This window comes from Solanum dulcamara, chromosome 1, assembly GCF_947179165.1.
Source record: "Solanum dulcamara chromosome 1, daSolDulc1.2, whole genome shotgun sequence".
Lineage (NCBI taxonomy): Eukaryota > Viridiplantae > Streptophyta > Magnoliopsida > Solanales > Solanaceae > Solanum > Solanum dulcamara.
This window is the reverse complement of record NC_077237.1, coordinates 88,001,082-88,015,695: the sequence shown is the minus strand read 5'-3', so window position 1 is coordinate 88,015,695 and position 14,614 is coordinate 88,001,082. Positions and strand designations below refer to the sequence as shown.

General features: G+C 30.8%; 2 protein-coding genes across 3 annotated transcripts; both read right to left on the bottom strand.

Annotated features, from left to right (window-relative positions):
- Nucleotides 1–1,859: 1,859 nt before the first annotated feature.
- Nucleotides 1,860–6,786, bottom strand: LOC129883533 (serine carboxypeptidase-like 26). 2 transcript variants are annotated; one of them, XM_055958175.1, is made up of 10 exons: nucleotides 6,483–6,786; nucleotides 5,054–5,161; nucleotides 4,708–4,803; nucleotides 4,524–4,616; nucleotides 4,352–4,440; nucleotides 3,866–4,147; nucleotides 3,325–3,491; nucleotides 3,122–3,217; nucleotides 2,756–2,861; nucleotides 1,860–2,297 (listed from the first exon to the last, which is right to left on the bottom strand). In XM_055958175.1, exons 1-10 carry the CDS (start codon nucleotides 6,739–6,741, stop codon nucleotides 2,151–2,153), a joined length of 1,443 nt encoding a protein of 480 aa, XP_055814150.1. In that variant the 5' UTR covers nucleotides 6,742–6,786; the 3' UTR covers nucleotides 1,860–2,150. The 2 variants fall into 2 exon arrangements, with proteins under 2 accessions (XP_055814150.1, XP_055814154.1); XM_055958179.1 differs by having other exon boundaries at nucleotides 3,325–3,485; nucleotides 6,483–6,780.
- A 5,834-nt stretch (nucleotides 6,787–12,620) lies between these two features.
- On the bottom strand, nucleotides 12,621–14,614 carry LOC129890789 (MYB-like transcription factor EOBI). Its single transcript, XM_055966271.1, has 3 exons — nucleotides 14,287–14,614; nucleotides 13,514–13,643; nucleotides 12,621–13,428 (listed from the first exon to the last, which is right to left on the bottom strand). Exons 1-3 carry the CDS (start codon nucleotides 14,465–14,467, stop codon nucleotides 12,879–12,881), a joined length of 861 nt encoding a protein of 286 aa, XP_055822246.1. The 5' UTR covers nucleotides 14,468–14,614; the 3' UTR covers nucleotides 12,621–12,878.

Sequence of the window (14,614 nt, the reverse complement as noted above, 5' to 3'; positions counted from 1 at the left end):
ATGGGCCTTAAAAGGCTTTTATAGTACAGTTCCCTTTTTGGGCTGATGATATAACACTAGGCTTGATTTACTTAGCGGAATTGTCTAACACAGTGTTTTATTCTAATGTGAAATTTTTTAATGTGAATTTGGATTTAGTCGGACTTTAATATGGGTATCGAACATTAAATGAAAAATAATAATAAATAAAAAAAACTTATTTATGTCACTATTGAAATTTTGTTCCTATTTTCAAAATTTGCGCAAATATAATCCTTGAGGAATAATTGCTTTTTTGGATAATATTAGAATTGTGTTTGATATTTATTTATAGATTTCTCAGCTTTACAAATAAAATATTATATTATCGTCTAGCATTGACAATAGTTTATGTAATTTTAGATCACGTGCTATCTTGACATCTCTTCGCTTGCAAGGGCAGGAATGGAAAAAGCTAGAACGAAAGAATCATATGATACAATGAAAGATTTTTCGCTATTTAATAATTTTTTTATATATAAATTTTTTAGTTTATTCAAAAAGAATCTTTAGATCGTAATCTAAAAAATTTATAAGTTTGTTAATTGTTACTAAAGGCTGATGAGTTTTGATAGCGATTAGCTAAGTCAGAGCTTCATATTATTATTATTATTATTATTCCAAAGAAAGATAATAGTATTAAAAAACAACCCACCTGTTATTGATTGAAATATAAACTAACAAATAAATAAATAATTATAAAGATAATGTTTTTATTTATATACTAAAATTGATCTTGACTTCCATATGAATAGGTATTCGTGAAGCACATTTGCCCCCGTCTTTTAATAGTGAAAAGTATGAGTCACTTATATTGAAACTTTAATAATATATTTTAGAGATGGACATGTAGTATCCTTTTTTCCTACTTAGTAATCTAATTTTTTTTTTATAAGATTGCGTACAATAGGTCTTTATGATCGAATTTTTTTTCGAATATTGTGCATAATAGGAGTTTTAGTGTACTAGACTGACTTAGTGATCTAATCATTTTAGAACACTCATACCTTTCAAACCTTCATTTTACATTCAACATGATTTCTTCGTTATTGTATTTGTTTTACATACTAGATTTGTGACATGCTTAGAGTCTATTTGGATGGACTTAAAAAAGTAACTTTTATGTATGAAGTGTTTTTAAAACTTTAAGTGCTGAAAGTTATTTTTATAAATTAGCAGTTGAGTGTTTGGATAAAAGTGCTTATATTGAAAATAAGTGTTTGAATTTTAGGGTTAAAAGAATAAAAAGGGTAGTTGGGAATTTAGTTAAAATATAAGGGATATAAAAGTAATTTCCATGGTCAAACAAAATGACTTTAAGCACTTAGAAAAAAAAGTTAGAAATCCTGTCTTTTCATTTTTGACTGACTTTAAGAACTTTATGGCTTAAAGTTAGCATTAGGCAAACTCGTCCAAAAGCTAAAAAGGAGCTTATAAGTTGGTTTGACCAACTTAAAGCCCATCCAAACGGGCTCTTATTCGAACTGAGGATCTATTGAAAACAGTTTCTCTCACAAGATAGGAATAAGGTTGCGTACCACCCACCTCCTCAAATCTCACCCGCAGAATTACATTGAATATGTCCTTGATGATTAAATTACTAGGTGTAATTGGAATCCAATAATTGTTTGAAAAGAAAGTGAAATCTCGATAGGAAGTAAATAGTTCAAGAAAACAAATTAACATAGAAAGGATTATGGTGGAGTTGTAAGTACTCATTCATCTTTAATCATAGGTCTCGAGTTCGAGCCTATCCAATGCACGTTCAGATTTGGTTAGGCCACAATACGGGTACCAAACACCAAACATGAAACCAAAAAGATAAATCAACTCAATGGCACTTGGGGAAATGAAGAGAACCACCTTGAAATTCTTTAAAATACAGTACACAAAGGTACAATTTGCAAGTGCTTTTGATATTTTCTTGCTTATTTATGGTCTCTCAAATCATGATTCTTGTTGTAATATAATCAAGAAAGAAGTGTACCGCTAATAGCGAAAGGTCAACATCTTTCCGCCCTTATCACTAGTAGCAAACATTAGGTAACTTCGTGCGGTAAAATGACAAATTGGTAATGAATCATCGACGTGATGTTTATAAGGGAGATTTTATTATGAGATACAATCGACGTTTATCTATGAGATGGGAGTTCTTCACCAGTTAAGAAAGAATGGATGAGGGCTAAACCTTCACTTGGCATGTATAGAGGTACTAGATGACCAGCTCCTCTTACTGTCACGAATGTCAGCCCTTCGTACTCTACTACCCGTCCTGCCACCTGCATTTACATACATCAACGTGTCTCTCGGTTACTATACACACACGTACTGACAGTGCATATAATTTTACATTACAAGTGTACTTTTACTATGTTGTAACATGTAACCTATCTTATTTTTATGTTGCGTTCTAACAACCAACTATGCTTAGCTAGTTAGCTTTTCGTGTACATATTAACAACTTTCAATCGGGTAAATACAAGTCATAATTGTCGTGATCATGCTGTAATGTTTTGTCCTACATTTCTTATAAGATTTGAAGCATTGTTGACTCAATGAACAGTGATTTTATTGAGATGACTATCATTGCAAGGAGGATAAGTTAACTAGATACGCTAATGCAGTTCGACTACATTTTCTGGTTCTCAAAGAGGGCGAGGGAGAAAGAGGAAAAATGGGTTTTACTTATTAGATCATCATTTGATTTTCTAAGTCAAAAATTACAAGAAGAACTAACCTGCTGATTGTGGAACCAAGAATGCCATGGGGACTTCAGAGTCAGATTAAGAGCTTCAACGCAGTCTCTCGTCCCAATTACTGGCACTCGTCCATCTGCATCGCCACTTTTTGACAATAAAAAAAACGAGCCACGTGAATTTCAGCTTATATAAAATGAGTACTAAAAGCAGATCAAGATGCATTCAAGGAATCACAAGGCCTTATTAGATCAGTAGTTTTCATCCATTATGTAAAGAGCAGGAGACATTTAATAAAACACGAGCAATTTCGAGTCATGTTTGTCAACCTCATACTAGGATGCAACTACAAGAAGGATAAGAACAAGCTAAAAGAAAATTCAAGACAGAGGGAAAAACACAAATACCTAAAAATCCAAATCTTCAGGCCCCCTTTGATGAGCCTTTCGTATACTGGCAAGATAGAGAACACATTGTAGTTGTACATATGAAACACAGGATCACTAAAGTGTATAATAGAAATCAAGTTAGGAAATAGAAACTGAAAATAGTAAACAAAAGATTGCACGGAGCTCGACCAAATATAACCATGAAACGAACTTGTAGTCACCTGCAACTTTTCCATTTCTTTTTAGCTTGACTTCCCTCAGTGTTTGCGTGAAGAGCAATTTGAACATCTAGCCTATTGAAATACTTTTCGGTGAACGCAGTATAGCAGGGGTCATAACCCCCCGGAATTCGTTTCATCCTCCTGAACCCATAATTAGGTGCCTGCAACTAAGTACATTGTCAAAATGAAACCAAGTTTCGAGTCATGTTTGTAAGTTTCCATCTGATTCGTGAAGAAAAATTGCTTAGATGGAAATACTAATTGTGAACGGAAACATTATTAGTCTATAGTGCATATAATCTATATTGCTCAGACTCTCCAAAATGTTGTTGCACCCCCTTGTCGGATCCTCCAAAATGCACTAGTGTTGGCGGATTCAACACGCATTCAAGTCTCAAGGACATTTTTGAAGAGTTTGTATGAGCAACATATTATATAATCGCCATTGAAGAGGCTCAAAATAGCTCCCAAGTCTCGGACTATAAATTGTTTTACAGATATAGGCTAATATGCACTAGATGGAGCCCAAGATCATTCTCACCTTGATTTGAGAAGCGTCGTTTGTATTAACGATATCACTAGCTGAAGAAGAGGAAGAGTTCACGAGACACTTGGGACCATAAATGTTGTAGATATCAATTTCATTATATTTATCCCATAACACTTGCATAGCATCATTACACGCGTCGGACCAGTTGGAGCCCTTGAAATTGCATACTTGTTTGGCTTTCTGATACTCCGAATCGTACAGTATTGCATGGCTCCAAGCATATTCCAATATCCCTTTATAATCATAGTAATCGTTCGTTTCAGGATTTCCGACCTGCAAGTCATCCTATAAGATTAAATAGATGACACTTCAAGAGTTCAGCAAAGAAAATGTTAATATTCTGTTTTTCCTTTCCTGCATAAATCGGAATGAGCAAGTGAGTAATCACTTTCTGCAAATATCCGTGAATTTTGCAGTGATTTGCTACAGAATGCAAACTAAGATAGATTACGGAATAGGAGATGAAGGTAAACTTACGATGAAACCTTTGAGATTAATATATGGATACTTTTTGCTATCTTTATTTCGGTTGTAGACGAGCTCTGCCAACTGGGGCACATAGTGTCCTATGATCACAAAAGATTGCACATTACTTTGGACACATAGTCTTAATCGTTAAAATGAAAGTTTAGGGGCAGGTTTATGTCACCTGCATAGCTCTCTCCTGATATGAAAAATTCGCGGTTTTTGAACTCGGGGAACCTTTCCAGCCAATTCACCAGGAAATTGTAAGCATCTTCAGCTGTGTGAAGCAAATCATGGTCATAAGTTAGCATACACACAATGGAAACTCTTCTTCGAAAATGTATTTGCATTTCTCAGGTTGTAATTACCAGCAAAGTCATCATCTAAGTTGGTTAAATCGGAGGACGTATTGGTGTATGAGAATCCCACCCCAATTGGTGACTCCAAAAACAGTAAATTGGCTTCTGCAAGTAAAATGTCCAACAAGAACAATACAGTCACACCCTATTAGGTTCGATATAACAAGTTACTAAACCTTCGGTTAATGAACAAGTTACTAAGCGTTGCAAAGCTAAAACATGTACAAATCTACTTCTAATTCTCGTCTCGACAACATAATATAGAGAGCGAATATGCTCTACATTGTGAGGATTCGTCATAAATTGGCAAACAATATAAGGTCAACATAGAGCATAAATGAAAAAGAGGTATGACCGTTATTCCAAGAATGCTTGTTGAAGTCAAGACCAGCCCCATTGTTTTGAACTAGCAGAGGTCCCAACTCTACAGCAGCACCATATCCAATTGAAGAGCAACCAGGCCCTAATATAGAAATCACACAAGTGAATGCTAAGAAACTAAGTGCTCATTCGGTCTTTTTTAGTTTGTTCCTAAAAGAATTACACCATTTTATATCTAGTAGTTTTTAACTTTGAACTTCCTATTTGTACTTAATGACATGCTCTTATAGGATATCATTGACATGTTTAAAACCACAAGTTCAAGGGTACTTTTCATCATGTGCCGAAACTCTTTTTTTTTCCCTCAGCTATCATAAGCTATGTTGCTTGGACTTCCCAAAAGTATTGTCGCACCCATATTGGATCCCAATAAAAAACACTACTTTTGAAGTATCCACCATGCATCCGACATATTTGAAGAGTTTGAACAATGCAGTTCATAAGATACAAAAGAAAACAAGAATATGGTTATACAGCCACAAGTTCCAACAACAACAACATATAGAAGTACAAAAATAATCTCCAAGCTTTCCTTATGAAACAAGAAAAACATCATAAGTTATGTTGCTCGTACTCTCAAAGAATATTGCCGCACCCATGTCAGATCCTCAAAAACACTATTTCTCGAGTATTCCAAAGTCCACCCGTAAACATTTTTGAAGAGTACGAGCAACATAGGTCATCAGAAACAAGTGAAAACAAGAAATAAGGTTATAGAGCCACACAAGTCCCAAGTACAACATACAAAAAAGTAAAGAACTAAATAGTTGAATCTCCAATCTTTCATATGAAACAAGAAAAATAAGAAAATGGGGTTCACTATTTTATGATAAAATATGAGAAATTACAATGGGAAACAAGAATTATGGTCAGAACCACAAGTTCAAGAACAACAACATTAGAGAAGCTAAAAGAACAGAACTAAATAATTTGTACTCCCTCCCCTGTCCCAATTTATGGAGTACGGTTGAAATTTTGAGATTTAAACTTCTAAAATTTGACAGTGAATTCGGGCACAGAAGCTTACATTTGGAAACATATCACCATAATTAACAACTTATAATATTTAAAAGTCCTATAAAGAAATGAAATTTTGAAATTTCAACTGTGCCACGTAAATTGAGACAAAGGGAGTATAAAGCTCCAATCTTTCACATGAAACAAGAAAAATAGGAAAATGGGGTTCACTCTATATGATAAAGATATGGGAAATTACAAGGGAAAACAAGAATTATGGTTAGTGCCACAAGTTCAAGAACAACATAGAGAAGAAAAATAAAACATAAAGCTCCAATCCTTCATATGAAACAAGAAAAATAGTTAAAGCTCCAATCTTTTCATATGAAACAAGAAAAATAAGAAAATGGGGTTCATTATTTATGAGAAAAAATATGAGAAATCACCTCCATTAAGCCATAGGAGAAGGGGTTTCTTGGAAGAATCAAACTGAGATTGAAAAAACCAGTAAAAAAGAGCCCTTCCATGAGTTTTATTGACTGTGATGTAACCAGAAAATTGTGAGACTTGTGGGCTATTGGGTTGCCCAGGCAGCTTTGTTACTTTGTCATCTTCTTGAGTTCTTGAAAAAACATTACTCCAACAAATGAGGAACACAAATATTAGTAAGATGTTTTTGGTGTTCTTTGCATTTGAAGGTTCCATTTTTTTCAGTCAGTGTGTGTATTTGTGAGTGTGTTTCTAAACTTTTAAGATAAAGTGGCCCTCAAACTTGACTATTGAGTTGACCTCAATAATTGAAAGGACAATGACATTATATTAGTCACACTTCTATCTTATTTACTTTGTTTCAATTTATTTGTCGTGCTTCGATGGATAGATTAAATGAAAAAGAATGTGATAGTTAAAATTATGGTATAATACATAAATATATCTTTTAATTTGATCTCATTTCATATTTATATCATTCAATTATGAGTGTGCACAAATAAACACTTAAACTTATAAAACTGAACAAGTAAATATACATGTCTTACGTGGCACAAAACATGTAGAACTCTACGTAGGACACAAAATTGTCATGCAGGATGCCACGTAGGACGAATGCGTTTATTTGTTCAAGTTTTTGATAGTTAAAGTGCATATTTGTACATTTGTAAAGTTAGAGATCATAGTTGTCAGTTGAAGTCAAATTAAGAGTCATATTTATGTATTATGCCCAAAAATCATGACCTTTTGAATAGAAAAAAGATGCTAATTTTTACTCAAAATATTAATCTTTTTAAGTTTTAATTAGTTTTTCCATGGTAGAATTATTTATTCATATGGAGTGTTACTTGACACAATTTGTTTTTTAAGGGAAAAAAAATGTAGTACACACACTATTAAATTTTTGTTATGGTGTGTTTCGATAAATATTTGGTGATAATTCAGATAAAAAATTCGAGCATCTAATAATTTAAATATAAAATTCAAAAAATTAAGATACTTTAGATGTATTTTTATTTATTCTAAAAAAAAGATTAAAAGTGCTCATTTCAAATAACTAAAAGTTGAAGCAAAAAATTCTCACTCTGCCTGAAATTCATGCCTATAAGGAGCATTAACCATATGAGGAGATCAATGTTGTCATATAGTTTCGAGTACATTCCATCTTTTCCAGATCTTCAAAGATAAAGTTAAGAGTTACGTATATTTTATCCTTCCCAAACTCTGCAAAAATAAAGATAAGATTTACATATTTATAAATACAAAACATTTTAAATCGACCATATATATAAATAATTTAGAAGACGCAAGCTAAAATTGTTGAATAGTGAGCCCACTCAATCGATGTGTATTGTCATCGCAAAACATAATTTATGAAAAATTTTAAGTATTGATGTTTAAATATTTACCATGCAACTTGTAATCGTGTTGATATACCTGATTAAATACATTTAGCCTTCTATTACTTGATTGTAAATCTTAAGATATTTAACAAATTATAATCTATTAAATCATTTAAACGAGTTGTCTTAACTCTTATGTAATACTTAAGAACGTGTTTGATCATGAATTTTTTTTCACTTTACTCTAGAAAATATTTTTGGACATAAAACTTCGAAAGTTGAATTCTAAAACTTTCAAGAATTTGAAAAACGAAAAATTCCTCACAAAAAAATCAAAAACAACTTCTATTCTAAAAATTATTTTTCATTTTGAAAATAATTTTTTTTTAAAGTTTCACGATGAAACATAATCAAACACCTCCGTAATTTTGACCATTAAATGAAAAATGTTTTCAACTTGCCCAAATTTAATACACACTTATGAGTCAAAAACTTGATATTTGTAATCGATCACCAAATATACCAATGACTTGAGCAAGTTGAATTTATAGGCTATATATATTTGCCACAGCAACTTACGTAAGCCATGATCTTATCATCCAAAGAATGAATAATCAAACTAGTTGACCCAAAAAGAATATTAATTTTTCATTTGTAATCTTATAATTAAATCGTTTCATCGCAAAAAAAATCAAAAATTAGCAACGGATAAATTCTAGCATGTTATCAAAAACAATTGCTAGCTATGAACAATTTAGCTATAGATTAGTGACGAAATTCATAGTTAATTTTAATTTTTTCGTATTTATTGACTTGTGGCTACTACTAATCATTATTTTTAACACATAATTAATTAACAAACAATACATGCTTAGACAAAATAGACTCCCACTTACTTAGTCTCTATTGATAATTTAACATACTTTTTTTTATTTTTCCTTAAACTCTACAAGAATTGAACAATCCACTAAGAGCCCACATCCACACGTTTTGACAAGTAGTACTAAGTATTTTGCTTTTTGACCCATAAAGTATTTAATATTGCATAATTAATAAGAACCTGATTTCAAATTTAATTTAATCTCAAAAACTAGTTTATAAAGGTGGATGGTGTAGGACTTTTGACCTTCTTTGTCCCATGGACAAAATGTTGAGCTAAGTTTAATTACTTTTGAAGGCCAAGCGGGGGTTAAAAATTCAATACCACATGTTTTTAAGGTCATTGAGTGTAATTTCTCGTTAATGAAGGGTTTGTGATAAGACCTCAAGCCTAATTCAATCTGAAAAAACGAACTCATGTTTAAATACTGTTCAAGACTATATAAAGAGATCAACTGAATCTTTATTCTACACTGGATATAGAAAAAACTCAATAACCATCGTAATATGAGTCGGGCTCCAACATCGAATAAACTAAGAATTTAGATGAGTATAGTTCTAATATCATGATAAGAAATTGAACATATATAGACCTAACTCAGCCTAGAGGTTGAGTGACCATGCGCTGCACGGGGTATTGATTATAATTCGGATTGACAAAAATTATCGCTTATTCAGATAATCTAGACTAGATAATTACTTTTATCATTAATAGAGAGAACCACTCGATAAATAAACTAGCTCATTAAGTAAGAATTGTCAAGACCTTAAAAGGAGACACATTTTTCATTTCACAACTGACGTCGCATGTCGACTAAACATTTGAAGCATGAACAATATATTTACAAACCATATAGAAGGATAAGATAAGCATTATTAAGTAATATCAAGTGATACTGACTATTCTATCTACAATTTGTGGAATCAATAATGTTAAATGTAATTTTCTGAAATCCATAATGATTCATTAAAAAAATATATTCACTTGAAATATTTCCATGGCCAAAAGCTATCACCTAATTGCAACAGTTTATGGACGTTAAAAACTCCACTACATAACTATTTACTAATTTAAAAAGTGAAAAAACTTTTGGAGAAAAGGATAGCCATAAACTTATATATACACTACCCAAAAATAAATTGAATTAAGCCACGGACAAATGTACGACAGATTTTCACAGGGGCGGATCTACATTGTATTAGATAAAAAAAATTGTAGTTAAACGATGTACGACATATTTTATATTGTATATATAAGATAATTTTTTTGATTTGTGTGTATATATTTATCATTGAACTCCCTAAACATAAGTCAGAGGGCTTAGCTCAGTGGTAAATGGGTTCAATATTTCGCCCAGAAATTCCTGCCTCTGCCGCTGAATTTTCATAAATACGAAAAAAATAGCGACGAACCAACGAAGAATTTTGTAGCTAATTCCAATATTTTTTTTAGTAGTGATATAACACAAAAAATGCCTAATTATGTTCATTAATTTTCTTATAGTGGAACGGCATGATGAAGATTTTCCTATATTTGTTACGGTTTGGAAAAGCATTCTATGTAAAACAAGAAAAAACCCAAAATTTTGGAAGTTAATTTCTTTTTTCATTAATAAAACTTGTGGCTAATGAGATTTGAATAATTAATATGTTTAATTTATACAATGTAATCTCCCTTTCAATAAATACCTTCACGCAATCGATTAGAGGAAAAAATAAATAAAGGATGCATGCATCTAATTATATGGATCGGAACGGATTCTGAATTTTGAAATTAAAGATATATGTACTATATATTTTTAAAAAATGGATTTACACTTTTGCAATTGTAGATTAAAAATTAACTTTTTAAAATAGTAGTTTCTCTTTACATAAGTCTATCAAAAACGTCGGATATACAAAATTTGACGAATAAATAAGGATTAATGTTTAGGAAAAAATAACTAAAATTCTAGCAAAAATGTCTGAAGTGGCAAAAATGAATGAGTATCCGTGCACTTTGCCCGAATTATTAAAAAAATATAGAGCTATCAAAATGGACGGGCTAATTAATTCTAGTTTGGCACAACAAATTCAACTTTCATGACGAGCTATAAAATTTAATAGTAAAGGAAATTATAAGAACATGATATTTAGGATTCAGGTCTATTGAAAATAACTTTTCTATTCTATAAATAATAAAGGTAAATATACGTATATCTTACAAATTCCTCAAATCCAATTTATAGAATTATATTAGCTATATTATTGTCGTTATTTACAACATAGCATGAATTGAGAAAGTTTTTTTTATTTTTAATTGTAGCTATGGCTGCCTTAGTTAGGGAACCTATTTTAATATATAGCTCTACTTTAGGGACCACTTTGATGGCTTTTGTGCAAAGACACCTGTGATACAAATATTTCAATACCAATTTATTTTTTTCAACTTATCTTTTTTATTTTTTTAAGTATTTATAATTTTGTATTCGTTGAAAATGACGATCATCTTGTATTTGGTGGATAGAATTATTTAGTGCATACATTCTCCGTTGAATTAATTGAGGTACATATATTATGTTGAAACATATATCATACATATTTCTTGTGATCTGATTTCTGTTATTATCTATTACTTTATGTACTTTGATTGCTCTATTTTATCTGGGTTGCTTTCGTTATTTGCTTTGTCATATCGCTTTGAACTTCTTATCCTTATCTAACTTCTCTTTATAATTTTACTGAGCCGAGAGTCTTTCTGAAATAGCCGTCCTACCTTGGTAGGAGTCAGGTCTGCGTACATTTTACCCTCCTCAGATCCCACGTTGTGAGATTTCACTGGATTTTTATTGTATATATCATACATATAAACAACCGACATGAATAAATTTTTACGGTACTTTAATCGTCGGCAAACAAGGGGACAAAGCAGGAATTAATTAAATTTGAGATTAATTTCATAAATAGTATAATCTCATTAGTCATTGGTGACATTGGAATCCACTCATGTAGTATTCAAACGATATAATTATAAAATTACAGTAATTTTAGACTTTATACTAAAAAAAGAACTGAAAAAAATAATAGGGTTTTAACTGTTTTTAAACAATACTATGTATTTGAGAATATACCAATTTTCCTTAATTAATCATTGCAGCTACCAACATGAATCGTGATGAGATAATTGAGATCTTTTAATTTTACTCTTAATTAGGTCTCGAGTTTGAGTTTTAGAAAATGAAAAAAATCCTACTAATATTATTGCTCTTGAAAATAAATTTTACAAATGTGTGAATTTAAATTTATTCAATCTTTAATGTGAATACCAAATTTCGCATGAGGGGGAAAATATCTAGTTCAGGCCCCATAGACTATGTTTCTAAAACTCTATGACTTTGGTCTAAGATTAGAATGACAAGCAACAATGACATTTTCACTATTAAATTTATATATAGTGGAACCAATAATATATATGGATCCTCTTTCAACATTAATTATAATAGTATTAATTTTACACTTATAAATTCCCTTTAGTGTAATCACAAGTTTTTGTTAAAATAGAAGAGTTTAAATATTATGTATTGATTTGCAGAAGCGAAACAAGAATTTAGAGCTTATTAATTGTAAACTTTTTGTCAAATTCATAATCATCATAATTACTGGGTCTGTAATTAAATTTTTAATATACATATTTAATGAATTTTCTAATACGAATATACTAAACAAAAGTTCGTCCCTGTTGTTTATATGAAGTATATTTATACAATTAATTATAAGAATTAGAATATGATGTGTATTTCTTAATTTAACTATTTCTTATTTAAATAAAATCACAGTATACACAAAGAAACCATATGAAAATTTCTCATTCAAAGAATAAAAGTCTAAAAGAATTAAATCCTTTTAAATCCTTAATTAATTAAAAGAGATAAATGTTACAAATCCTTCAGAAAGGTTATAATGTATGTAGCTCACAACATAAATAAAGATTAAAAAAAAACTATTCTTTTGTGAATTGTAATGAGTAATAATGACCCTAATTGTGATTTCTACACTTGATTCTGTTTATTCTAGAATCTGGCTAATTTGAATTCGACAATGCATAATTTTTTCCAAATGCAAAGCTCGAACTCGAGACCTCAGTCATCATTGTTAATTGAGTTGTTGTTGTAAAAACAACAAATCATCAATGTTCCACAAATTGTCTGAAACATGATCATCCAAAAATAATTGGCTCATATTTTGTTGATCATTATTATTATCATTAATAATATCCACTGTTCTGAAGTCTAGTGCACCTTGTTGAAAATAATCACCTGTGGGACTAATCAAGATTTCCCCATAATCACCTTGATTAAGAGGGTAATTAGTGTAGCAATTATCAGACATGTCTGAAATTTGTGTCACAATTGAGTTTTCTGATGAAGTTGTTGTTGTTGTACTAGAATAATTTGGAAGAATATTATTATTACTAATAATATTATCATTTGTTTGTTGAATATTCACTTGATTATTTGAATTGTAAGAAGCTTGAATTCTCTCAACAAGCCTTGGAATCCAAAGATAATTCAACGTATCTTTGAATTCTTTGCTATTCACATCACATTTTAGTTGTTTGGCTTGTTTTTGCACTCGGGTTCTCCAGTAATTTTTTATCTCGTTATCTGTTCTTCCTGGCAAATGTTGTGCAATTTTCGACCACCTACAATCAAAAAAAAATGTTTTTACATTTTCAGTACATATGCCTATTGAATTAGCTAGTGTTTATTATGTACAAATGAACATACCTATTGCCCCAACGAGAATGAAGTTGAAGAATCAACAATTGTTCTTCAAGTGTAATATTTCCACGTCGAACATCTGGTCTAAGATAATTAAGCCATCTTAATCTGCAGCTTTTCCCTGTTCTCTTTAAACCTGTTTAATTAATTCATGCGATAAGTTAGTAATTATTAAATTCCTTATATCACATAGCTTATTGGTAAAAGAATTTTGTTTTAGGAAGAACCAATAATATCACTTTAATACTCTAACTACTTTTTATTTAACAATAGTTAATCATAACCATTTTAATTTCCCCTCCCCCCCCCCCCCTTTTTTTTTTTTATCTTAGTGGGATGATTAGATGAGTTCTTAACTTTTAAAAAAGATTATTTAGTACGTAAAGAAATTATCCAATACACATCAAACATGAATCTTTTATCTCCCCTCATAAACTATCCAACCTATATATCTAAGTTGAGGCGTCCATCGAAAAACAAAATCTTTTTACCTTATTTATGAAACAGAAATAAAATTATATATATATACTACCCTACTCATTTGGATTTCACAAAGTATATTGTTGTTGTTATTATGATATATATGACTACTAGAAATTCAAAATTCCCTATGAAATTCGTTTGAAATCCGTGGGAAATAAGTTTATATGAATTTTTTTCCCACGAATTTTCATCAGAAACGTCCATGGAAATTCACAAATTTTGAGTAGTTATATAAAAATTAGTTAAGAAAAAAAGATTGCAATTTTTTTAAATATTGTCATGTATAGAAATGTTACCTGCTGAACGAGCGAGGGAATTCCAACGGCCTTCACCATGAACAGCAACATGATTCATAAGAGTGAAATCTTCTTCAACAGTCCATGAACCTCTTTTTAGGTCCAAATTACTATTGTTTTCATCGCCTTTTGTATCGTTACTATCAATACTAGCTTCTCTTCTCAAACCAAAATGATCCATCGATAATAAAAAAGCGAAATACTTAACTAAAAGAGTGAATAAGCTAATCGAAAGGTTGCTCCAGTCGCCTAAAGCCTCATAAATTATGAGAAATTGAATTGTGTTTTTTTTAGAGAGAGGAGATTTTTTAGAGAGAGAAAGATGTAC

What these genes read in the sequence shown, in the direction of transcription:
- LOC129890789 (XM_055966271.1), bottom strand. Translation starts at nt 14,467, where the DNA reads ATGGATCATTTTGGTTTGAGAAGAGAAGCTAGTATTGATAGTAACGAT. An exon ending in TTCCCTCGCTCGTTCAGCAG is followed by an intron (nt 13,644 to 14,286) that starts GTAACATTTCTA and finishes TTAATTAAACAG; the next exon opens with GTTTAAAGAGAACAGGGAAA. An exon ending in CATTCTCGTTGGGGCAATAG is followed by an intron (nt 13,429 to 13,513) that starts GTATGTTCATTT and finishes TTTTGATTGTAG; the next exon opens with GTGGTCGAAAATTGCACAAC.
- LOC129883533 (XM_055958175.1), bottom strand. Translation starts at nt 6,741, where the DNA reads ATGGAACCTTCAAATGCAAAGAACACCAAAAACATCTTACTAATATTT. An exon ending in TCTCCTATGGCTTAATGGAG is followed by an intron (nt 5,162 to 6,482) that starts GTGATTTCTCAT and finishes TTTCTATATTAG; the next exon opens with GGCCTGGTTGCTCTTCAATT. An exon ending in CTTAGATGATGACTTTGCTG is followed by an intron (nt 4,617 to 4,707) that starts GTAATTACAACC and finishes TGCTTCACACAG; the next exon opens with CTGAAGATGCTTACAATTTC.